The sequence below is a fragment of the Desmodus rotundus genome, chromosome 8 (assembly GCF_022682495.2).
Source record: "Desmodus rotundus isolate HL8 chromosome 8, HLdesRot8A.1, whole genome shotgun sequence".
Lineage (NCBI taxonomy): Eukaryota > Metazoa > Chordata > Mammalia > Chiroptera > Phyllostomidae > Desmodus > Desmodus rotundus.
In genome coordinates this window covers 68155522-68181739 of record NC_071394.1, presented here as the reverse complement: position 1 = coordinate 68181739, position 26218 = coordinate 68155522, and the positions used below count along the sequence as shown (strand labels likewise).

Below are 26218 nucleotides of genomic sequence, written 5' to 3'. Positions count from 1 at the left end.
TTAGCGCCAGACCCCGCCCCGCTCCTGAATCCCGCCCCCTAGCCGGAAAGGGGCGAGCTAGCAGCTGAAGGTCTAGAGTTTTTTACACTCGGCAGACCCTCTGCCCTCCAGACTGTCGTCTGCAGCTGGCTCTTCGCCGCCCGCCGCCAAACCTTTCTGGGGCCTCCCAGCCCCTGAGCTGACGCGCGCCTCAGAGGGCCGCAGCCTGACGGGCGCCGCGACGGAGCGACTGGCTGGCTGAAGGCCGCGCGTGCCGACGCCGAGCTGTCGAACCCTGCGGCAGGCGGCAGGGAAGGCGAGCGCGGAGACCCGGGGGCCACCTCCTCGCTCAGCGCTGGTCTGGGAGTCCAGGCCTGCCCGCGGTCTCGGAGCTGCCGGCTGTGGGCGCGGCCCCAGCAGGCGGCCCGGGGGCAGTGGGCGGCGTGGCCGAGGTGGGGCGGGCGCGCTGCTGCTGCCCGGGCGGCGCCTGCGGCTGCCGGGGCCTGACGCTGGGCTGCTTGCTGGCCGCGCTGGGCCTGGCCTTGCTGGCGCTGGCCCGCCGTTCGCTGCAGCACCTGCTGCTCTGGGCCGAGGGCCTGCCACCACTACTGGGCCTGCTGCTCTTCGTGCTGAGCTTCGTGGCGGTGTCTTTCCCCTGCGGCTGGGGCTACATCGTGCTCAGCGTGGCTGCTGGCTACCTGTACGGCTTCGTACTGGGCATGGCACTCATGGCGGCCGGCGTCCTGCTCGGCACCGGCGTCGCGCACGTGGTGTGCCGGCGCTTGCTGGCGTCTCGCGTGGCCGCCCGGGTGCGGGGCAGCGAGCGGCTGAGCGCTGTCATCCGGGTGGTGGAGGGAGCCGGCGGCCTCAAAGTGGTGGCGCTGGCCAGGCTGACCCCCATTCCGTTTGGGCTACAGAACGCAGTGTTCTCGGTGAGTTGCGCCTGCGGCCCTCGGATCAATGCTTGTGTTCGAGCGGTTGGGACGCCTGAGAGGGTGCTCCAAGGTATCAGTGCCAGCGAGAGGTGACAACGACAGCAGAGTTACAGTGACTTTTTCTGCCAGCCTGGGGAAGCTCACAGAAGTAAAGCTGATCAGGGTCAGGCCTTCAGTGGGAGTCTGGCAGAGGAAGAATACCCTCCTTCTGCACGAGTTTGGTTAAAAGTGAAAAGCCCTGGTGCAGATGAAAGGAAATGTCCATTTCCAATTGAACCGAGGCTCAATTGGCATGTTCTCTAGTAGTGTTGCGACAGTCAACGGGTAACAGCGGCATTCCTAGCCTTCTCTGTCGCCTGAATCAGTTTGACTGCAGTGTTTAATGACATGAGGTAAACATTGGGGCTTGTAGCTGCCAACTCCACATTGAGTTTCCTAATTGTACTAGGTCTTTTCATTGTCCCCTAATTTGCTGTAATACAATGTAAAGAGGAAAATCCTCCTGCTTATTTCTTTGAAAGAACAACATTTTGAAATCATCAGGTAACCGTGTGCCCAGTGAGCATGTTTTTCTTCTTTACACGCCTCCAGACTTTCTGTCCTTGTATGTTCTGCTATTGCACTTAAATTCCTGTAGCTCGTCTGCTCCTTCTGCAATAAATGGAGGAACAGAAACCATGCCTGTGAGGTGACCGACCCATTGCAAGAAAGGACTCCTCTTCACACAGTTGGTGGCTTGGGCACACATTACCAACCTACCTGCCTGTGGGGTTGGACTAGATTACTGAGTTCCCCAAATTAACTGATTCTGCAGAGTTTGCAGAAATTTTTCAGGAACTCAGTCTTTAAGCTAGACCTAGAGAAATTATGTGAAAGAAAAGAGAGAGAGCATTCAAAACCATAGGAGTGCTTGCATTATATATTGTTAGTGGTTCTGGCACATTGTTTTGTTTAGAAAATAAATAATTTTTACTCTCTAGAAACTTTCTCATTTTGTTTTCCATTAAGAATAATTCTAAAAAGCTTTTTCCTCTTTGTGACAAAATTAAGATTTTTTTTCTTCTTTTCTTTTGAAATTCTTTTGCAAATCTTGTGTTGCCTCTAACCAGCAGCATCAATGACTGTGGACTGAATTTTGGTGGAGGCCTGAAGTACATAAGGTGTTATCTGTAGAGATCAAGTTTGGCATTTACAGTAGATTGGTAGGGTCTCAGTGTTAATTTTTTCCCTTTCACAACCTTCTACAGTAAGAAATGTAAACATGAACTTTCATCAAGCTCAGGTAATATCAAGTATTCTAAGACTTTGAATGATGGTTGGACTAAGGAAGTTTGCTTAGTTTCTTCAGTGTACTTGTATCGTTGTAATCCTTGTCCTTTTCTTGTCCATCTGCTGTGGTCATACTGTCCTAGATTCTTTGCATGCACTGGTCTATCCTCTAAACTAGCCCTTCAGCAGGTGATTATGCGTGCCCTGTAGTCTGCTGTTGGATGGTAAGGAACACAGAGCTGGTGCAGGGAGTCTTGCCGCTCAGACTCTGTTGGTCAAGTTGCTTATTCTTTCTGTGTTTTAGTCTCTATTTGTATATGGGGAAACTAGTGGTACCACTTTGTAGGATTATGAAGAAGAGTACATCAGGTAAATACATGTAACAGAGCCTGGCTTAGCAAACATGTATTAATACATATTGGCCTTAGTAGACGTTACTATAATTGCCCAAGGTCACCTAGGTAGTAAATAAATGATAGAGTCAAACTTTATACTATAGTCTGATGATAGGATGTCATCGATGTCTCTGTTTCTTCCTTCTGTTCATATAATAAGGAATAAGGATTCATTACATATTTATTAATTAAAAATAAGGTGTTTTTTGATAATGTCTCCTTAACATTAAGTGAGTAAGAAGTTGTATTTTGTATGTGCAAATTAAGATAATTATGTAGTTGAAACTGAGCTGGACCAAGGACAACTCTCAATTTGGCATTGTGGGGTCAAGACAAAAGAAGGGGGAAAAAAAGGTCTCTTGAAATAGGTACTATTAGCACAATTTTATCAGGTAAGAATCGGAGGCTCAATTGTCTTGGAGCTTGTTGAGGGTGGGCTCCCACCTCCCTCTGAGGTGGCACAGCTGAGGGGTGAGATCAAGTTGGGTTGCATCACACTGAAAATTCTTACTTGTGGCCATGCACAGAGAGCCTTGTAAAGCCGTTGGATATAGTCTTATACATCTTGTTCATTTCTGTTATTCAACCTGAACAGCGTACTAAATTCATTTATGGTATGTGAGTGAAAAGAAAGCTTAGGTGGATGTTGTTTTAGTGCTACTTTCCCCTATACTTTTGAGACCTTCATTCCCCCCCTACCCTCGCCACTCTCAGGCTCCTTTGCCCTCCACTGTTGCCCACTTTTCCAGGCATATTTCTCTTATTTTCTTCTTCCCTTCCTGTATTTTAAATTATCTGCCCCTCGCCCTTCCAGTCATTTTCTCAATGCCCATGGATTAAAGAAATTTATCTGGTCTCACCTCAAAGAGGACTGATGTGCAGTGGTCCTGAGAGGCACAGGCTTGGAAACAGACAACCCTCAACAGTGTCTGCTGAGTTAGGGTTAATTGAGCTAGTGCAGTGAAGGCGGTATTTTCCCTGGTACATAGTCAACACTCAATAACTGTTAGCAGTTACTATTATCAGTGGTGTAGCCAGTGGCCTTCACACTTAGAGGCAGGAGCTGATTGTAAAGGTGAATATACCAAAGAAGGAAGGGGTTGTCCCCCTTCCTACTTGTTCTCAACCCTAATTCTTCCTGCTCCCATGTGTGTTAGGAAGGGATAAGCAGGCTGACAGCCCACTTTGGAAACCCTTTTTTTTTTTTTTTAAGATTTTATTTGTTTATTTTTAGACAGAGGGGAAGGGAGGGAGAAAGAGAGGGAGAGAAACATCAGTGTGTGGTTGCCTCTCATGCGCCCCCTACTGGGGACCTGACCCACAACCCAGGCATGTGCACTGACTGGGAATCAAACCAGAGATCCTTTTTTTCACAGGCGGGCACTCAATCCATGGAGCCACACCGGCCAGGGTTGGAAACTCTTTAAATAGAAAATAAGTACATAACACTTTAGAGTATCAATTCTTAGATCATAAGAAATATAATTTCCCACATATTTAAATTTTTTCCTCTTTTGAAGATGCACCAGTATTTCTGCCAGGAAATAGTTGAAGTTTTTTTCTCCTATGTTTTCTGTGTAATCTTGTTTCTGTAGGTCTTACTGCTGCCAGGTCTGATCTTGGTACTCCCCTGCAGAAAATCCTCAAATGGGTTTTCTTGTCCCCTCAGGACAAATTCCAAACCCTCATAACTACACTCCAGCCTCTCTTCTGCCATCCCCAGTTTACTACATGCCCTTTGATGCATTAATTTATATAATCCTTCGCACGCTAAGAGGTAGATACGACAATTCTGATTCAAACATAGCAAATCCTGTCTATAGCCTTGAAACTTTGGGTTTTCCTGTTTATCAATTGCTGGAAAAAGAAACTGGTTCAATAAGAAAGGATAATTAATGCAGGTATAGGAAGAGATCAAATCCTAAAAGATTAAAGCGGTCTGGAAGGAAATCGTTGATAAAGTTGAAAACTGGAAACGTTCACAAGAATAAGAATAACATCCCATTCTGTATTTAGTAAACCTTAAAGTATTTTTTGTAATCTCTTCCTTAAGATGCCCACTTGGAGTCATCTGGACTTCTACAGTTTAAAGTTACCACCTGTGAAATGTTACCTTTAATTCAAAAAGTAGTACATGATCATTGGTTTTTATGGGTGACAGTATTTGTATCAGTGCTTGCAGCTTCCAAAAGGGTTTGATTTTGTTGTTCTCATTCCACAGGAGATCCTAAAAATAATTCTTTCTCTTTTCTCTGTGTCTATAGACAAACTTAAAAAGTCAAGACTCTGATCATTTCTATTTCTTAAATCCACACGGGAAATTTTATTTCAATTGTTAAATCTTTGAAACCTAAAGTAAGTTTAAAAACAGACCATAGCATGAATGATCCTCTTATTCCTATGTTATATAACCATGTCACAGTTACAGAGCAGAATTTCATGCGTGAAATCCCTTAATCATCACAACAGTCCTTCAAGGTGGTGTCAGTGATGGAGAGGCTGAATTCTGTAGGGGACAAATGCCTCCTAGTTGAAATCAGACTTGGTTCTAGCATTTACTGTGACATCTTGAGTTATTTATAGTTACTTTTTTTGACCTATACTTTCTGTTGTAAAATGTGTTTAATACCTGCTGCGTAGCTGTGATAAAATACATAGTTTGCTTATTGTGTACTATTTCCTTCTATCCTCTGCTTGCTGAAATGAGAACACTGACATTCAGAGATTTTTTTTTAACTTAAAAATATTTATAGCGCACTTACTAAGTGCCAGACCCTGTTCTTCCATGCACGTTATTTAATGCTCACATCAACCCTAATCCTTACCTAACAGCTTAGTCAAGGCATGGTGTGTGAAGTAACTAATCCAAGATCAAACTACTGGTAAATAGGGAGAGTCCTAGACTAACCTGGGTTCTGCTGGTCTGAGAAGAGCTGGGTTTCTGAAAGACCTCCTGGTTTCAGTGCCATATGGGTTTACAATTCACAAATCTGTATCTCTAGCCTATTGTATTGTAGTCTTATTATCCCTTCCTAGATTTAAAAAAAAAATCTTTAAAAGCAGAGGAGTCTTAAAAACTTATTTTAACAGTATTTGTTTTTTTCTGTCTACAAAATAATTAATTGTTCACTGTAAGAACTTCGAAAAGTACAAGTTATTTTTACTTGGATAAGAAAACAGTCAGTATTTTAGTGTTTATTTTTCTATTCTTTGCATTTGTTAATGCAGTGCTTTGCTTCTATAACATTGTAAGTAAATTTTATAAATGAGTTTTGTGACCTTTTACTGAATGCAATGAATATTTTGTCATTAAGTATACCACAAAGTGACTTAAAATGACCACACAGGTGGTGATGGTTTTCTGTCTTCATCTCTGCTTAGAGTGGGGCCTTATGTAGAGAAGGCATATGATAAATTTTTGTTGAATGAGTAAAAATTATAAACCTATAGTTTGTCATGTTCATCTTTAACTATTCAGAGAAACTTCATTACATTTAGACTATGGACTGAATATTTGCATTAACATTATATATTCATTTTGAAGATAATATCCAGAACATTAATGTTTTATTACTAGCTGCAAAATTATAAGATTCATTTTTGTCATGTTTACTTATTTTATATATTTAACATGTTTATTCTAAAGAAAAGTTCTTCATTCCTGTATGTGTTCCATACTGTTGGGAAACTTCCTAAAACTTAGCCCCACTTAATGTCATCCCCCCAGTGTCACTCCAGGACCCCTACAGGCATCACCCAAGTACCTTTCCCACCTTTATTCTGCAGGATTCCTCTGCATGTGCCCTAGAAACAACCTAGACTGCATGCCAGTGTCCAGTACAGCCCGTGCTTTCCTGCTTGCTCAGTGTCTTCTTCCTGTTCATTCTCTTCCTCATTCCACGTGTGTACCTGCCAACCCAGCTGTACCTTTCAGAGTTGTTTCCAAAGCCTCTTCTTCCACAGGTCACTGTTGATCCCTTTCCTGAAGCTAATTTTAATCCTGTTCACTCTAATGCTCTGCACACATGGCTCCTTCTTTGCTTGTTTCTAAGGGGTTGGTGTATTGTCATGTGTAATCCTTCAAGGTAGGTTAGTTGTATCTTTACTTTCTGTCTCTGTTGGTGCCACTGAGATTTTGGTGGGGCAGTTGCTGAGTCAGTAATTGGTTAGGGGGTTGTGAGTGACCTTCCAAACCAGCAGAACTGCATCTAGTTTATCATCTGTGAATGCAGATGAATGTTGCTTTACTGAAAATAAGATTGTAGTGAAAGAAGAACCAGAGCTCTCACATACTAGTAATACCGAGGTGAGGACATAACATGCATAATATATGGGTAAAACTAGTAACTATTAATAAGAGATGTGCAAATTCTGAGAATTTATAGAAACATTTTGGATAAGAATCCAAAATATTCTGGAGATTTCAGCTCTTTCCAGATTAATTTATAAATTTACCATAATCTTTACCTTATAAAATTGAGTAATTTTTTTGAATGACAAAGTAACCTAAATTTATCTGTAAGAATAAATAGGTAAGAATAGTTACGACAATTTTTAAAAAGAGAGAAACAAAGATATTAACTGATAGTCTTTACAATACAAGATTTAAGATATCAGTGGACCATATTAAAGCCCCATATAGATCATTGTATATACAATTACTTTATTTCTAATAAAGTAAATATCACAAGTCACTGGAAAAGTTATTAATTATTCCACAACTAGGAAAATTCATTATTGGGGACAAGGAGGCATAGGTTATATCCTCATGTTTAAGCCAAGTAAATTCTAGGAGGAATAAGTGGTAAATGTTACAAAGGAAAATATAATAAAAAAACAAATAATAGGTAAAAACTGGCACTAGGATCTAAAAAGACTTTTCTAAAGCTAAAAGTAATGAAAAAAATCATGGGAAAAGATTGATAACACTTGATTACATAAAAATGTAGAAACGGTTGTTTCTACAAAACAAAACAAAATTAAAACATAAGGGATATTATAGAGGAAAATATTTGCGACATAGAATAGTCAAAAGATTGCCCTAAATATATAAAGAGCCCTTATGAGTAAATAAGAAAAGTACTTAACATTCAAATTTAAAAAGGGGCAGATGTGAACAAATAAAGCCATGAAGAAATACAAATAGAAAAAAAAAGTATATTTAAAACTAATATCATTATATTTACCTGGCAGGAGAGATACCATGATCAAGAAGGTGGTTTTCCCAGATGGTTATCCATTGCATTCTGGATGTGCTGACCCCTGTGATTTCCCCAAATGTGGGAAACTCAACAGCGTGATCTGTGGTGTGGGGGACTGTGTTCATGTTCTCCCTGGACAAAAAAACCCCCAAAACCCCCAAAAACTAATATCAGTGTAAATTGAAATAGTACAGATTGAACAATGATGAAATACTTTTATCCTTGTCAAATTTGGAAAGATTGAAATTTCATACTTAAGGTTGGTATAATGAAATAGACACTAGTGCATTACGTAGGTGTGTAAATCGCTTTGGACTTTTGGGAAAACAGTTTTTACAGTTTGATCCAGTATTTCCACTCCTAATGACTTATCCTAAAAGAAATGGAAAAATACTTTGTATTAGTAACTTGTTGTGTAAGAGATCACTTCAAAACTGAGTGGCTTAAACAATAAATTATCTCAATTTCTATGGGTCAGGAATCCCTTTGCAGTGCCCTGGGTGCCTCTGACTCAGTTCTCTCTAACACCTGCAGTCAAGGTGTGGCCAGGCTGCAGTCATCTTTAGGCTTGACTGGTGAATAATTTGCCTCCAGACAGGCCTCGGGTCTTTGTTCCCCTTGGCTGAAGACATCTGTTCCTCACCTCATGGGCCTCCCCATAGAGCTACTTAAAACACTAGGTGCAGCCTGAGCTCTAGGGAAAGGATCACAGACTGCGTGAATACTGAGAGGTGGGTTTTGTGGAATATTTTGGACACTGCCTCCTATAATGGTTACTGTAGTTAGTATAGTTAGATTAGTGTACAAAGGGTTTCATTATTGTTTTTAAAAAATTTATAATGGCAAAAAAGAAATACATAATTGCATATACACAAAGAAAAACATAAGGAAGTGATTTAAATGTTCCACACCAAAAGAATGGTTAAATTGAGTTGCATCCACACAGTGGTAGTGAAATTGCATAATGATAATAATTTCTACCTTTTTTGAGTGTCACTCATGTTCTAGGCATTTGCTAGAAAATATTTCTGATCCTGACAACAATCATGTAGGGTGCTGGTTATTATCCTCATTTTACAGATGAAAAAGTTGATGCTCAGAGACAGGGTATAGCTGATGGAGTTCCAGCACCAGGAAGTCCTTCTAGGATTGTCTGGCTTCAAAGACCTGTGACCAGAGTGCCGTTTAAGTATGTTATAAAGAATAAGGACATGAGGAAGACTTTTTACAAAGTGATCTGTTTGTGCACATTTTATATACATGTAAGAAAAAAGAGATAGTCATAAATGTTATCTTTTAATGTAGAATAATAGAATATTTAAATTTTTTAACTTTATTTCATTCTAAATCATCTACATCTGTATGTATTCCACTTATAATCATTTTCAATAGTTAGGTCCCTGTAAAGTATTTCAGCTCCCTGTATCCCCAAGGAAAAACCACTGGCAAGACTTATATACACAGTTTTATGTGAGATTGAAAGTTTTCTTGGTAATGAATCATCATCCCATTCCCTTTAATTTGGTCTTCTAGATGACTGATCTCTCTTTACCCAACTATCTGATGGCATCTTCAGTGGGACTGCTTCCTACCCAGCTCCTGAATTCCTACCTGGGTACCACCTTGCGGACCATGGAAGATGTCATCACAGAACAGACCATTAGTGGATATTTTGTTTTTTGTTTACAGGTGAGTTGAAGGCCAAGGGTTGCCTTTTTTTATCCTTGTGTGACATTGCTGTTTTAAACCTAAGAGATTTTATTGAAAATAATTTAAGGGGATTTTTCCTTTTCATGTGTTTTCTTGTCCTTTCATTTTACTTAATATTTTGACAACATTTATATTTTTTATTGTGTGGCTATATGGAAGTGTATAGAACTGAATTGACACTTATGAATATTCTCTTAAACAAAAAAGGGAATAACAAAACCCAGGTTCTTTCTGCAGTGATTATTTTCAAAGTCCTCACTAAATCAAATATTAAATACTCTATTTTGAGTTAGGGTGAAGTGTTACTACTGTTTCTGAAGATAATTTTAGTGAGATTTAGTGGGGTTGGGTTTTTATCTTAGTTACTTTATCCTCAAATTATTGAACTCTTCTGTTGGTGCTTTTTAGAATATTATACTGGCAATGTAATTTTTTTCAGGTATATTTTGAGGTAGAACAAGTGTTTTTCAGAAAGTATTGCTTTATAAAAAGTAAAGTATTCTGCTGCAAATCTAAATAAGATTTTTATAATGGAGTGTTATTACCATGCAATTTGTAATATTAGAGTTTGATAAAAGAGGAGAGTCCTGTTATGTAGACACATTTATTCAGTGCTTTTAAATTGCATATAGGAAGACTTAAAAATTTATTTCTTTAGTTGTGATACATTTTATGCCTGAGACATACCAAAATATAAAATTACTGTAAGTTTTGATGATTGAGTAAGATGATGCTGATGATGAAGATGATAGCTAACCTTTAATAAGTGCTTTACATGCCATATACAAGGTCTGTCCAGAAGGTATCCAGCCATGTAATATGAAAAATAGAGATATTTATTGAAGAAGAAACAAAATACAAGGAAGAATACTGTACATAGGACAATGACACCTCAGTCCCCTTCAAAGTAGTCACATTGGGACCTTACACAGTACTCCCCATCTCCATCAGCTGCCCTATCATGTTTTCCTGAATTTCATCGATGGTCTGAAATTTCTTCCCTTTCAAAAGTGATTTTAGTTTTGGGAAAAGGCAGCGCAGATTCACAGGGCACCAAATCTGGGCCGTAGGGGTGATGAGTCACCTAGGTGATTTGATGTTTTGCATAAAACTCTGCACTAGACATGATGCATGAGTGGGTGTGTTGTCATGATGAAGCTGCCAATCACCACCTCCCCATAGCTGCAGCCATCTGAATCATCTGAATAGTTTCCACAGAGGAATGTTCAAGCTTAACACAGAATTTGATGCAGACTCGTTGCTCCATTCACACAGGTATTTTGAATGCAACCAGCCACACAATACACATGTTCACTCAATGGCATATACTGCCCCCCTGACTAGTACAGTGAAGTTGTCATTGTTTACACACTGTTCATTCCAGTCCACTCTCCTTGACTGCCATGTTGCATTGAAGGCACGGAAGCCATTGTTGTTTTATTAACAATGGCTTCACTTTTTCTGGACAGACCTCGTATTTAAGCTCATTTAATTCCTTCCAAAATCTTAGGAGGTCTCTACTTCTATTACCTGAAGACCACTGTGGACATCTCTTCCCAACACTTCCCTCAGTGATGTAACATTCGTAGCTTAAAATTAATCATGGCAAAAATATTTACACCATGGAAAATGGCAGGTGCTCCAAGTCAAGATTCCCAACCTGTGGTCTCCAAGAGCTTGTTTGTCAGCACACTAGCAGATAGTAGTTTGTCTAAGGTCACAGATGTAAGGACAGGATGAGGCAGTTGACTCTAGAGACCATTTGTGCTCATGACCAGTGAACTGTAGTCTGCTGAACAATAGTACTAGCTATTACTGATGCTGTACTTGTTAGTTTTAATTCATACTGTTACTGAATATGTGGTATCATGTTACAGATTTACTGTTGGTGACATTTTTCTCATGTTTTTGAGGCTACTGTATCTTGTATCAACATTGCTATGATAAATAAACCCAGAGTGATTTCCTTTGTGCTTATGCAGTACAAGCCTAGTAAACAGTAAGCCCAGGAATTTTTATAATGAACTATAAATAAAGCTTGTCAATAAAAGGACTTGTGAAGGAAAACTGTAATATTGTTGATATTTGGAAAGTCAGGGTTTTTTCTTTACTATTTTAATTTCAGAGCTAAATGTTTTTAAATAATCTGAATCGAGGTTTAGAGTTGGTTTATTTTTATTAATGCTAATCACTTATTAAATTTTGTATGCATTATATTTATGTAATAATGTGTTTAGAATAATCCTGAGGTACTGTAATATTCTGATGTACCCTGCATTCTCAGATTTGTTTAGTATAAATTTAAATATATTTGTTTTTCTTTAGTTTCTTGAAAATGAGTAATCCACTTAAAACCTCTTTTTTTCCCTTACATTATGTTTTTGAGTGGTTAGAATTCCTCATGTGAACAGCTTACAGAAGGTTTTCAGTATTTAGTGCTGTATATTTCTATGCATCTCAGTCAGTTACCTGTAATCACTGGGGTTACAGCAGGCATTTGTCAGTGGTAAGTCTTAAAGTATAGGGTCTTATTTTTCCACTGATTTTTTTTACTTTGCATAAACTGGCAAATTTAACCTTAGGATACAAAATGGGTAAAAGACAAATGTTTCTTAACCTAGGCATTTATGAAAAACAATCACCAAAACAAACAAAAAAAGTGCAAACATATTTATGCTTCGATCTCATCTATTGATATTAGAGCTAAATTTATTTCTGGAAGGACTTAGTTTAACTCACAGAAGATAAATGAAAAGTGAGGGGAAAAGAGGGAAATGAGCATAAGAAAAAAGGAGGAAGGTTAGTTTGCAGTGGGTGGAGTTAGGGTCTTTGTGACATTTCTCACATTAGCTAGAAATGAGCCACAAATCTACAACAGTTTTAGAGCCATCTGCAGAGTCCACAGTGTCCACAGAATTTAGCAACAGCACAGGAGGCATAGCTATTCCAAGTCAAGATTCCCACCTGTAGGAATCTTGCCAAGATCCCATGGTCTGTTCATTCAATTACTCTTGTCCTTACCCATATTTTTCTGTGCATCCACCTCCCCTACTCTGGATAAATCTGTCTCATCTGCTTTGCACTTGTTCCTTTGGGGAAGTCATACAGCCAGACAGATTGTTTACAAATGTCAGCTGATCTCTCAGCACTGCCCCATATCCCAGCTGTTTCCTCGGTGACACCTTCTAATCCATCTCCCCTCCTCACAGTTTGACTCCTTCCTCTATTTGCCTCTCGATTCTTCATAGACTCACTTCTTGCTTAACAGCAAAATCAGGTCTTCAAATGGAAAATCCCTCAGTTTCCATTTGAGAAATCTGCTAACCTCCCATGTTTTGCTCATGCTTTCCAGTTGATGGTGAAGAGATCCTGTGCTTGAGGCTTTTGTTTTAATAGGGTAACTTTAAAACAGTCATCTTTTTTTAAATTTTATTTTACACTTTACTGAACTTAGAAAGTGGCATGTGGAGAGCCAGTACAAACCAACGGGCCCTGGGGTCCAGAAGGACATCTCCTTGTGGACGGAGCCAGTTCACCTGGCTGGGAACCAAAAGGTTCGCTTCTGGGTATGAGCCTCCTTCCTGTGGTCTTGCCACATCTGCCCTTGAAGCTGTCACACTACCCTCATCTCAGTCAGACTGCAGAACAAGAACACCTTCTTCCCTTAGCATCTTGATTGCTTTTCCACTTTCCTGGCCCATTTACCAGAGTCTTTTCCTCCTCTCATCCCTACATCAGTGTTTCTCAACACTGTAGCCAAAGCTTTCTAGTCTCACTCTGAAAACTTTTCTTCTTGGTACATCCATTGCTATTGTTTGTCTGTGTTAGGGCCCTAGTAAATGTTCAGCTCGGCCTTCATTCCCTATTTCAGACCCATTCACTGCACCTCGAATCCAGCTTGTCTCAAACAGGACTTGGCATCTCATACATGCATAGCATCTCTCCCCATTAGTTCTAACAGTGTTTCCATCTCTATCTCTACACAGTGTCACTTTGCAATTCTAAGTATCAAATTTAGGGTTTTCAGTAATTGTATCTTGTTTTTCTAAGAGCTAACATGTGAGAGAAAAAACAAGCTTCAAAGCCCCACCTTTAAAATATCTAATTTGCTTAGAATTGGATTGAGTGATGATACGTACTTCATGGTGCCCCCTGACCAAGTTCCAAATCCTCCGGCGTCTACCTCTCCTCCATCGCTGAGCTGCCTCTACCTCATCCCCACCACCCTCAACACTTGGAGTTAGGACACTGTCCCCATAAAATTTAAAATTATGGGTAGGCTTAATATAGCAGTGTTATGTTTTAGGGTTACCTGTGGTTTCAGCAGCCTTTGGAAACTTGCTGGGACATCACACAACACCTACCTCACCTTCTTTCTCTTTTAATATTGGTTCCAAGCTCTAGAGAACTGATTTACAAAAGACCTTTGAATAAATACCACTTAGAAGAGATTTGCTGCTGAGACATTTTGATGAACTACTTGCTGACTGCTAAAACATAGGGACCACAGCTTCCTGTTGAATGCAAGAAACTGAAGCCACGTGGCTTGAAGGACTTCACTGAAATCACATCACTACTGAGCAGCTAAACCAAGACTGGAACCTCACTTTCTGTGTGATGCTTCCTCTAGAATCCCTTTGAGTGACATTTTCAACCTATCGCCATGTTTTCCTTTGTTCCTAACTACAGACTTTCACATTCACAATTTCTTGTTAATTTTTGAAGTTTGTTGGCATTTCATTTTTTCCAGTGGGTCTTAATATTTCTAATTTTGACTGCACTAGGTATTTCATCTGCAAATGGTGGTCCTTCTAAGTGGGCTTAGAAATGCCTATGGGCATTTATCATTGTATAGATGTAGAAGCTATATTAATTACATCAGTGAAGTTCAGCCAGCTGTTACCTCTGTTGAGCACATCTTATTCCTTGAAGGAAGCTTGTTAGTACAGAGACTGGTCTGACTTTTCTCTTCTTTTTATTATTTAATATATTTTATTTTTATTTGTTTTGTATTTTTTCCATTACCATTTAACCCTCTTACACCCCTGTACCCCTGTAATCACCACACTGTTGTCCATGTCCATGAGTCCTTGTTCCTTTTTGCTCAGTCCCTCCACACCCTAAACTCCCCCTGCCAATAGCTGTCACACTGTTCTCTATGAGTCTGTCTATATTTTGCTTGTTAGTTTGGTTTGTTCATTAGAGTCCACGTATGAGTGAAATCATATGGTATTTGTCTTTCTCTGACTGGCTATTTCACTTAGCATAATGTTCTCCAGGTCAATCCATGCTGTCACTAAGAGTAACATTTTATTCTTTTTATGGCTGAGTAGTTTTCCATTGTGTAAATGTCCCATACTTGGCTAACCCACTCATCTACTAATGCACTCTTGGGCTGCTTCTATATTTTGGCAATTACATACAGTGCTACAATGAACGTAGGGGTGCTTATGTTTTTTTGAATTAGTGTTTTGGGCTTCTTTCAGATACATTCCCAGAAGTGGGATCACTGAGTCAAAAGGCAGACCCAATTTTAATTTGTTGAAGTATCTCCATACTGCTTTCCACAGTGGCTGCACCAACCTGCATTCCCACCAACAGTGCAACAGGCTTCCCCTTTCTCCACATCCTTGCCAGCACTTGTTTGTTGATTTATTGATGGTAGCCATACTGATGGGTATGAGATGATACCTCATTGTGGTTTTAATTTGCATTTCTCTGATGATTAGTGACGTTGAGCATCTTTTCATATGTCTGTAGGCCACCAGTATGTCCTCCTTGGAGAAGTGTGTGTTTAGGTCCTTTGGCCATTTTTTTTCATCAGATTGTATGTTTTTAGGTGTTGAATTTTGTAATTTTGGATATTTACTGCTTATCAGATGTACTGGCAAGTGTGTTCTTCCATTCCACATAGGGTTGTCTTTTTATTTTGTTGATGGTCTCCTTGGCTGTGCAAAAACTTTTTAGTTTGATATAATCCCATTTATTTGTTTTTTCTTTTGTGTCCCTTGCCTGGGGATATATATCAAATAAAATACTGCTACAAGCAGTGTCTGAGATTTTACTACCTATGTTTTCTTGTAGGATTTTTATGGTTTTGGGTCTAATATTTACATCTTTAATCTATTTTGAATTTATTCTTGTGTATGGTGTAAGAATGTGGTCTAGTTTTATTTTTTCTGCAAATATCTGTCCAATTTTCCCAACACCATTAATATTTGAATAAACTATTTTTAGGCCCTTGTATGTCCTTGCTTCCTCTGTCAAATATTAATTGACTTTAGAGGTATGGGTTTATTTCTGGGCTCTCTATTCTGTTCCATTGATATATATCTGCTTTTATGCCAGTACCATAAAATGGTAGTTTTATGCCAGTTTTGATTACTGGGACCTTATGGTATAGTTTAATATTACGTAGCATGGTTCCTTCAACTTTGTTCTACTCAGAATCACTGTTCCTATGTGGGGCCTTTTGTGGTTCCATAAAAATTTTTGAAATACTTGTTATAGTTCTGTCAAATACGACATTAGAATCTTGATAGGGATTATGTTGAATCTATAGATTGCTTTGGATAGTATGGACATTTTTAATGATGTTAATTTTTCCTATCCATGAACATGGTATATGCTTCCACTTATTTGTATCTTCAATTTTTTTCTGCAGTGTCTTATAATTTTCCGAGTAGAAGTATTTACACCATTGGTTAGATTTGTTCCTAGGTATGTTATTCTTTTGAAAAAATTGTGAGTGGGATTATTTTCTTAATTTCCCTTTTTTTTAGTTCATTATTGGCTTATAAAACTGTAATTGATTTCTGGATACTGATTTTGTATCCTCCTACTTTGCTGAATTCATTTATCACTTCTATTAGTTTCTAGGTGGAATCTTTGGGGTTCTATGCATACAGTATCATGTCATCTGAAAATAATGACAGTTTTACTGTTTTGTTGCCAATTGGATGCCTTTCAGTTTTTCTTCTCGTCTGATTGCTATTGCTAGAAGTTCCAGTACTATGTTGAATACGAGAGGGGAAAGTGGAGATCCCTGTCTAGTTCCTGATCTTCAGAGGAATGCTTATAGTTTTTGCCCATTGAGTATGATGCTGGCAGTGGGTTGGTCATATATAGCCTTTATTATGTTGAAGTATGTTCCTTCTGTTGCCACATTCCTGTGAGTTTTTACATAAGTGGGTACTAGATATTAATTAAATGCTTTTCCATATCTATTGATAATGATCATTTGATTTTCATCCCTCATTTTGTTTATGTGGTGAATTACATTTATTGATTTTTGAATGTTGTAGCAACCTTGCATTCCCGGAATAAATCCCAATTGATCATGGTATATGATCTTTTTGATGTATTGCTGTGTTCGGTTTGCTAATATTTCTTCAGATACAAATGACTTGAGGATTTTAGCACCTATGTTCATCAGGGATATTGGCCTGTAATTTTCTTATTTTTTTGAAGAAGAAAAAAGAAGAACATTTATCTGGTTTTAGAATTAGGATAATGCTGGCCCCATAAAATGAGCTTGGGAGCTTTCCCTCCTTTTGCATTTTTTAAAATAGTTTGAGGAGAACAGGTGTTAGTTCTTCCCAGAATATTTGGTAAAATTAACCTGTGAAGCCATCCAGTCCAGGGTTTTTGTTTGTAGGGAGTTTTTTGATTACTGCTTCACTTTCAGTAGTTGTAATCTATCTATTCAGATCTCTGATTCTTCTCATTTAGTTTTGGAAGACTATGTGGTTCTAGGAATTCATCCACTTAGTCTAGGTTGTCCATTTGATTGGTATGTAGTTGTTCATAATATTGACTTAGATTTCTTTGTATTTCTTTGGTGTCTATTATCCTTTTTTTAAGTTTATTTTATTGACTGTGCTATTACAGTTGTCCCATTTTTTTCTATCTTTTATTCCCTCAGCCCTGCATCCCCTCACACCAGCATTCTCCCCCACCCCCCTTAGTTCATGTCCATGGGTTATACATATAAGTTCTTGGGCTTCTCCATGTCCTATACTATTCTTAACCTCCCCCTGTCTATTTTCTGCCTACCATTTATGCTTCTTATACCCTGTACCTTTTCCCCCATTCTTCCCACTCCCCCTCCCTGCTCATAACCCTCCATGTGATCTCCAGTACTGTGATTCTGTTCCTGTTCTAGTTGATTGCTTAGTTGGCTTTTAGGTTCAGTTGTTGACAGTTATGAGTTTATTGTCATTTTACTGTTTGTATTTTTCATCTTTTTCTTCTTCTTAGATAAGTCCCTTTAACATTTCATACAATAAGGGCTTGGTGATGATGAACTCCTTTAACTTGACCTTACCTGAGAAGCACTTTATCTGCCCTTCCATTCTAAATGATAGCTTTGCTGGATAGAGTAATTGTGGATGTAGGTCCTTGCCTTTCATGACTTTGAATACTTCTCTCCATCCCCTTCTTGCCTGCAAGGTTTCTTTTGAGAAATCAACTGATAGTCTTATGGGAACTCCTTTGTAGGTAACTGTCTTCTTTTCTCTGCTGCTTTTAAGATTCTGTCCTTCTGTTTAATCTTGGGTAATGTAATTATGATGTGTCTTGGTGTGTGCTTCCTTGGGTCCAACTTCTTTGGGACCTTCTGGGCTTCCTGGATTTCCTGGAAGTCTGTTTCCTTTGCCAGATTGAGGACGTTCTCCTTCATTATTTTTTAAATAAGTTTTCAATTTCTTGCTCTTCCTCTTCTCCTTCTGGCACCCCCAGTATTCAGATGTTGAAATGTTTAAAGTTGTCCTGGAGGTTCCTAAGCCTCTCCTCGTGTTTTTGAATTCTTGTTTTTTCATTCTGTGCTGGCTGAATGTTTATTTCTTCCTTCTGCTCCAAATCGTTGATTTGAATCTGTTTCCTTCCCTTCACTCTTGGTTCTTATACATTTTTCTTTATTTCACTTTGTGTAGCCTTCACTTTTTCCTCTATTTTGCAACCATATTCAACCATTTCTTTGAGCATCTTGATTACCAGTGTTTTAAACTCTGCATCTGATGGATTGGCTATTTCTTCTTTGCTCAGTTCTATTTTTGGAGTTTTTATCTGTTCTTTCATTTGGGCCATAATGCTTTGTCTTTGCATACCTGTTACATTGTAAGGGGCAGAGCCTTAGGTATTCACTGGAGCATGGCAACCCACATCACTGTGTTGTGGTACTGTATGTGAGAGAGGGGTCAGAGAGGGAGCAATGCTGCTTGCTTGGCTCTTGGCTGGCTTTCAGTTACTTCCCCTACAAGCAAATTGGGCCCTTCTGGTGCTGATTCCAGGATGGGTGGTCTTATGTGTATGTATCTAGGATCCTGTGGGTCTCTCCTACAAATCTCCTGTGAGGCTGGAAGTTTCTCCCACTGCCACAACACCTACAGGTTTTTACAGCCAGAGGTTTTGAGGCTTTCTTTTTCTACACTGGACTCCTGGGTTGCTCGGTGTATCTTGCTCTCCAGTTGTTCTGTTTATCTGCATGCAAATGTGGAACCACCTGCCACTGCCTTGCCTGCCCAGTCCTCCAGCAACAGCCTTGCTGTGTATCTTCTCTGCCCCAGCTGCCTGTCTTCACCCCTCCTCCAGTCGGGATGAATGTGTCTTCTTTTACCCCATATAGTTAGATTTTCTGGCAGTGCTGGTTGTTTTTTGTTTCTGAATTTGTTGTTGTCTTTCTTTTGGTTGTGCAAGGAGGCAAAATGTATCTACCTACACCTCCATCTTGGCTGGAAGTTTGGTGTCAGTTAGAATTCATTTCTGATTTTATTTATTAGGGTCTCTCTCTTTTTTTCTTGATGAGTCTGGTGAAAGTTTTGTCAGTCTTTTTTATCTTACCAGAGAACCAGCTCTTGGATTGATTGATCTTTGTGTCATTCTTTTTAGATTCTATTTTTTTAAATTTCTGATCTGCTCTTTATCATTTCTTTCCTTTTCACTTTGGGCTTTGTTTGTTCTTTTTCAATTTCTTTTTAGTGTAAAGTTGGATAGTTTATTTGTGCTTTTTCTTGATTTTTGAGATAGGCCTATAATGCTATGAATTTCTCTCTGAGAACTGCTTTCTCTGTGTCCCAAAGATTCTGAGTTTTTGTATTCTCATTTTCATTTGTTTCAAGGTATCTTTTGATTTCTTCCTCGATCTTGTTGACCCATTCATTGTTTAATAACATGTTACTTAGCTTCCATGTCTTTGTACATTTTTCAGTGTTCTTGTGATTGATTACTAGTTTCATAGGTTTGTGGTCAGAGAAAATGTTTGATGTGATTTCAGTATTCTTAGATTCATTAAGACTTGTGTCCTAACATGTGATCTATCCTAAAAAATGTTCCGTGTACACTTGAAAAGTGTATTCTGCAGTTTTTGGGTGAAATGCTCTGAAGATATCAATGAAATCCATTTAATCTAGTGTGTTATATCAGGCCACTGTCTCCTTGTTGATTTTCTGTCAGATCTAGCCATTGGTATCAATGAGGTGTTAAATCCTCTACTATGACTTATATCTGCCGATCTCTCCTTTTATGTCCATGGAGATTTGCTTTACATATTTAGGTGTTCCTGTGTTGGGTGCATAAATTTTTACTAGGGTTATAGCCTTGTGTTGGATTGTTCCTTTGATCATTATGTAGAGTCTTTCCGTGCCTCTTACTATAGCCTTGGATTTAAAGTCTCTTTTGTCATTTAGGTATTGCTGACCCAACTTTTTTTTTTCCCTTTCCATTTGCATGAAATCATCTTTTTTCATCCTTTTACTTTTAGTCTGTGTGTATCTTTTGATGTGAGGTGGGTCTCTTGGAGACAGATGTATATGAGTCTTGTTTTCTTATCCATTCAGTCTTTTGGTTGTAGCATTTAAGCCATTTACTTTTAAGGTGATTATTGATTGATATATATTTATTGCCATTTTATTTTTAAACTATTTCCCTCTCTTTTTCTTTTTCCTCTCCTTAAAGGAAGCCCTTGAACATTTGTTACAGTACTGCTTTGGTGTTAACAAACTCCTGTAGCCTTTTTCTTGTCTGGGAAGCTCTTTATTTCTCCTTCAGTTTTAAATGATAGCCATGGGGGTAAAGTGCTTTGGTTGTATGTCCTTGTTTTTCATTATCTTGAATATTACATGCCAATCCCAAGTCTAAAATGTTTCTGTTAAGAACTCAGATGACAGTCTAATTGGAGCTCCCTTGGAGGTAACTACCTGCTTTTATCTTTTAGCTTTTAGGATTCTCTCCCTGTCTTTAAGCTTTGCCATTTGAATTATGATGTATCTTGGTGTAAGTCTCTTTGGGTCTACCTTGTTTGGGACTCCCTGCCCTTCTTAGACTTGTGTCTTTTATTTCACCAGAGTAGGGAAGTTTTTGATAATTATTTCTTCGGATAGGTTCTTGATCCCTTGCTCACTCTCTTCTCCTTTTCGTAGCCCCATGATGTGGATGTTGTTACACTTTATGTTGTCCAAAATGTTTCTTAAGCCATTCTCATTCATTTTCATTCTCTTTGCTTTTTGCTACTCTGCTTGGTTTATTTTTTTTCTACCTTGTCTTCCAAATTACTAATTCGATCCTTTGTGTTATCTATCCTACTGTTTATACCTTCTAGTGTATTGTTAATTTCTTCTATTGCATTCTTTATTTCTGACTGGTCATTTTTTATTGTTTCTATGTCAGTTTTCATGTTGTTGATCTTATAATCATTACTCTAAACTATATCTGATAAATTGCTTGCCTCCCTTCATTTAGTTCTTCTGAAGGATTCTTTTGTTTTTTCTTTTGGGGCCTGTTTCCTTGTCTTCCCATTTTGGCTGCCTCGTTTTTGTTTATATATATTAGGTAGGGCTACAAAGACTGGTTCAGACCTATGTCAGACGTTGCCTATGACTGGCCTTGGGCAACCTGTTCAAGAGCTATCAGCGATGCACAACTTTTTGCTCCCTCTGCTAGGCCTGGGTATGTGCAGAAAGAACCAGGATGTACATCAAGGCTGGCTTTTACCAGCACAGGTCCTTGGGGGAGGGTCAGCTAAAGTTTCAAAACTTCCAGAGACCCCCCTTAGTTGTTAAACTTAATCACTGAGATAACCTCTAGTTGTACTCCTTAGCAGCCTGACTTTAGCTTCACAGGGTGGGGCAGAGTAATTTCTGTGGGCAGGGCTATTGCTTCCCCTCAGGCTGATGCCACTTGGAAGGGAGTATTCTGCCTGAGAAAGATGGCCTCTGCAGTATGGGTAATGATGGAGTACAGGAATTCTGGTGGCTGTTCCTTCAGGTCTGTCCACAGAGACTCCAGCCCCAGACTTTGCTCATGCATCTCTTGTCCACTCTGCTGTCCCTCTGCCAAAGTCCAGAGTAAGTGGCAATGTTGGCCTTTTAGGAGGCTCTCTGTTGTGTCCAGCCACCTCTCCCTGGCAGGTAGAATACCCACTGCTTTTCACAGCTGGATGTTATCTGGGTTCCTTTCCGGCTTTGTGCTGTAAGCTGTAGAGCCCAGCTTGGGGTTTAGACCCCACACTTCTCAGTGGGAAGGCCCTCCCCAGCAGACGCTGAAATATCCCTCTGGAACTTCACCTGCTGCCCATGGAATCCCAGCCAGCTCTCTCATGCCTCCTCTATACTCTCCACCAGTCACATTGAACTCAAGTGGTTTCTTCTGTCTGTCCTTGGTTGTAAGGCTTCTCTCCAGCTAGTATTCTGTTGGTTATTCAGGATGTTTTATCTATTAATTAGTTGTAATTCCATTTTGGTCCTAGGAAGAGGTTTGTGCAGCTTCCACTTATTCCTCCACCATCTTGGATCCAAGACAGATGTGACTGTTACGGAACAAACATTGTTTATATAGATTAGAAGGGATGCATACCTGCTTGTGTTTACCTGACAACATATAATGGTTACCTATAGATTTGGGCTCATACTCCCAGTAGAATCAGGCAACATCAGAATCAGTGACTCTGTGTGAACTATTTTAAAATGTCACCTGAGTATATTTGAGAAGCACCCTGTTTGAAACATTTCTAAGCCAAATATTTATTGCAATTATTTCCTTCCCTTTTTCTGCATAAAATATTAATTGTCATATTTTATTTTATTTACAGATTATTATAAGTATAGGCCTCATGTTTTATGTGGTCCATCGAGCACAAGTGGAATTGAATGCGGCTATTGTAGGTTGTGAAATGGAACTGAAAACCTCACTTGTGAAAGACAGTCAGCCAGATACCAGCAGCTCATCATACAACAAGCGGATGCTGACATTCTCTGGAGCTGGAATCAACGTTGTATGACTCTAGTGAAATGCAGGGTTGTTGAGAGCCTGGTATGCTGTCCAAGGTGCGGTTTCCTCATGAGGGCAGAGACGAGGACTAACCCTATTACAACACAAACAAAACTGACTAGTTTTTAAATTGCATAGCTTACTTTGGAAGATAGATGCAATTTTGGCTACACCCCATTATCATTGTTATGCCTGTAAAGGCCTATTGTTCTGCACTTTAGTATTTTAAATTTTTTCTTTCTGGATACTTAAGAACAGAGAAATGATCCAATTATTTTTCTTTATTTATAAAGTCCCTGAATAGCTGTATGCATCTTTCTTACTTATAAAGAGCAGTAAAAGTATGTAGTTTTAAATGTACAATACTGTTGGGTGCCCTTTGCTTTGTTAGTTTTTCCAGAAAGGATAAACAGATTTTGCTTTGTTTTATTTTTTCAAGCGGGACCACTTTGCTTCCCTGTTCCTTCCTAGTTAGAAACGGACATTAACTTTGGGTTGAATGTATTTTTGTAGGTACTGCATTGTTGCAGGGCCATTTATGCCAGTTTGCACAAGCTGAAATCCTAGATATGGGACTGAAGTGCTCTTAAGAAACCTTTTATTTCCACTGTGTAATGTGCAAAGCAAGAGAAGTTAATCTTGTTGCATCACTTTACTCTCCTTAGGTTTGTCATCAAAGGGCTGTCCCATAGCAGTCTTACTCAAGCAGTTCATTACAATATACTTTTTACATTCATCATTAAGCTTTGAAATAAAAATGTTCTTTTTTTAAAATGTCGAGCTTACCATCATTGAAGATGTCACTCACGTGGCCTTATTTGATCAAAATGCCTTTTTAAAAAAACAAGCTTTAAAATTATGTGTATAATTTCATTGAGGTATGTATATATTTGTCCCCATTGCCTTCAGCTTTAAAACTGTAATCTTAATATGATGTAAACTTAATATCCAAAATCTGTATTATTTGCCCTACTATTGAGTAGGTTTATTTTGTTTGTTTCAGTACTTGTTTTTCTCTGGTAAGACTCAGGAATTCTGAAATGTGAACTATATCTTTTAATAGCACTTATGAGATAGCATACAGTAATTTGTCACGGGATTCAATGACATCTGTATTCATTTATCTCCTAATATTTCTAATATAGTTTAATTGTGACTTTAAAGACTCAGTGTTTTGTTTGTTTTTTATAACCAAGATTATAGATATGAATGCAAATTTTCCAGAAGGTACCTCATTTTTGGCAAGAAGATTCCAACTTATTGGAGGCTTCCAATTTGCCTTTTCTTTAGGGTAAAATCTTTGCCCTGATTTACTAAAATGCAAAAGAATTCTTTGGAAGCAGATTAGTCTAGTCTTACACTGAAGCGCATTTGATTTTAATGTGTAAGTTTTTTGTACTATTGCAGGTATAATTTTTTCTTTTCCTTCATAATTCATATGTTTTCTTACCTTTGAGTAACAATGAGGTTTACTCTAAGTCCATACCCAGAAGACCTTAGTACAGACCATCTGAGTCCACAATATATAATTGGCCTCCAAATCCTTCTTTCTTTATTGGTAGAAAAAAAAGTATAGTATTGGAATATTCTTATTCTTTTTTGAATCCTAATTACTTGTTTAGTTCCCTTGGTTTATTTGGTTTTTAAAATTATTTTAAATTATTTTAAAACAAAATATATTTGATTTACTCTTTTCTGTCTAACTAGAAAAATTTTTCTTGTGCTCCTTGTTTGGTGGTTAGTTTGTCATTAATTTTAGATCACTGCTTTTATACTTGTGTTACACTTAATGAATTTTGAAGTACATTTATTTACTTAACATTTTATAACTTGAATAATTTCACCAAATGAATACCTTTTGGTAGTTTGTAATCAGTTTTCCAATTGTTGCTTGGTACTTTAAATATGTAAAGGTAAAAAAAAGAAGTAATTTTTCTGTACTCTGCCAATCATTATTTATATAATAAAATCATTCATTTTTACTTAAAATAGTACAGATTTGCAGTTTCTGAAATACTAACATGAAGCCACAGTTTTCTGTCGTTGTCTCCATCCTCTACGGCAGTGATGTTATTTGCTGGCTGACCCCTGCTGCAGGTGTGAGACATGCTGTCTGACCAGGTCAAAGTGTTGCCCTGCCCTGCATACCAGATCTGTGGCAGCAACATGTTTCTATAGGATTTTTTTATGTTGCCCAAATATTGCCTCTGGTCATATGGCGTATATTTATAAAATAAAATGTTTTAGACTTCTCAGACTGTTAAAGTGCAGTATAGAGTTGCTTTATGCCCATTTTAAAAAGCATACAATATGCTTAATTTCTAAATCTGATGGCAGCTATGTTCTAGTTTTAATTCTCTGGGCCTTTTCATATGTTTTTCACATTTCTGGTTTATTGTTACTCATTTCATTTACATGCCAAATTGTGTCATGTAAATTATTTTTAAATAGCACCTCTTTTTACAAACATATATATAAATTATTAAGTGCTTACATGTCTATTTTCATTTGATCATCTGATTTGTGAAATGACTTGAAATCTATACTTTTTGGTTTGTGAAAACAATAGAACCAAATCTCTGTCACTGGAATATGTGTTTTGAATTTATCTTCAGAAGTAATTGTGGGTTTCTTCAGAGCCAGCCACAATCTTGTTTTATGCCTTTGTAACCAGCTGCAAACCTTTGTAAGATGACTTTTCCCTGAGAGGGTCAAGTGTGACCTCAGGGATGAACTTTTGTTTCAGCCTGGCCCATCCCTGTGTCAGAATGATGGCCACTATACCACTCTCTGATGTTTAAATTAGACATTGCCGATTTCTGTACAGTAAACTATTTAGGATATAATTTTTTTAAAGATCATCTCTAAGCTGGAAATTTCTCCCTGGAGGAATCACTTGCCCCGCAGGATATTTAAATCAGAAGTTTCAGTAACCTCACATATTGAACATAAACTTGCCCCACAACTGAATTATAACTTGGTACTTCTGAATTACAAATAGTTTGAACTGCTGCAAACTGTTTCTAAGGTGGCTAAGATTTAAAACATAATTCTAAAGGTGAATGAGTGAAAGCTAATTGGAATTCCAGATTGCATGTGTGCCTGAGGAAATAAAAGGTAAAGTTTAATTTTCCTTCTCTCTTCCCTTTCTTTCCCTCTATAACTTAATGGGCAGAGAGACATGCCTGAGGAGAGGAAGGGAGCATGTGCTTTTAGAAATGTACATGTTAATAGCCTTCCCTTGAGGGGTTATTGTTACAGCACAGGTTCTACATACAGATGATTCTTACATTCTGATGTCCAGCTCTCACTCTTCAGTTTGTTTGTTTTTCTAATACACGTGTCCCCACTTACCTGCAGGGACACATTCCAAGACCCAGACCCCCCAGTGGATGTCTGAAACCATGGATAATACCCTCTATGTAGTATGCCTTCTACATATGCACAACTGTGATAAAGCTGAATT

General features: G+C 38.5%; 1 protein-coding gene and 1 non-coding gene across 2 annotated transcripts; both read left to right on the top strand.

The window, feature by feature from the left end:
- Positions 1 to 209: 209 nt before the first annotated feature.
- On the top strand, positions 210 to 25806 carry TMEM64 (transmembrane protein 64; the record flags this gene model as incomplete). The annotated part of the gene is made up of 3 exons (XM_024566532.4): positions 210 to 911; positions 9313 to 9468; positions 22574 to 25806. Coding segments are annotated over 3 exons (1047 nt in total), but the record flags the coding sequence as incomplete, so codon positions are not given.
- LOC112310317 (U1 spliceosomal RNA) lies at positions 7757 to 7913 on the top strand. Its single transcript, XR_002975374.2, has one exon. It is a non-coding gene; the product is annotated as a U1 spliceosomal RNA (small nuclear RNA).
- Positions 25807 to 26218: the final 412 nt, after the last annotated feature.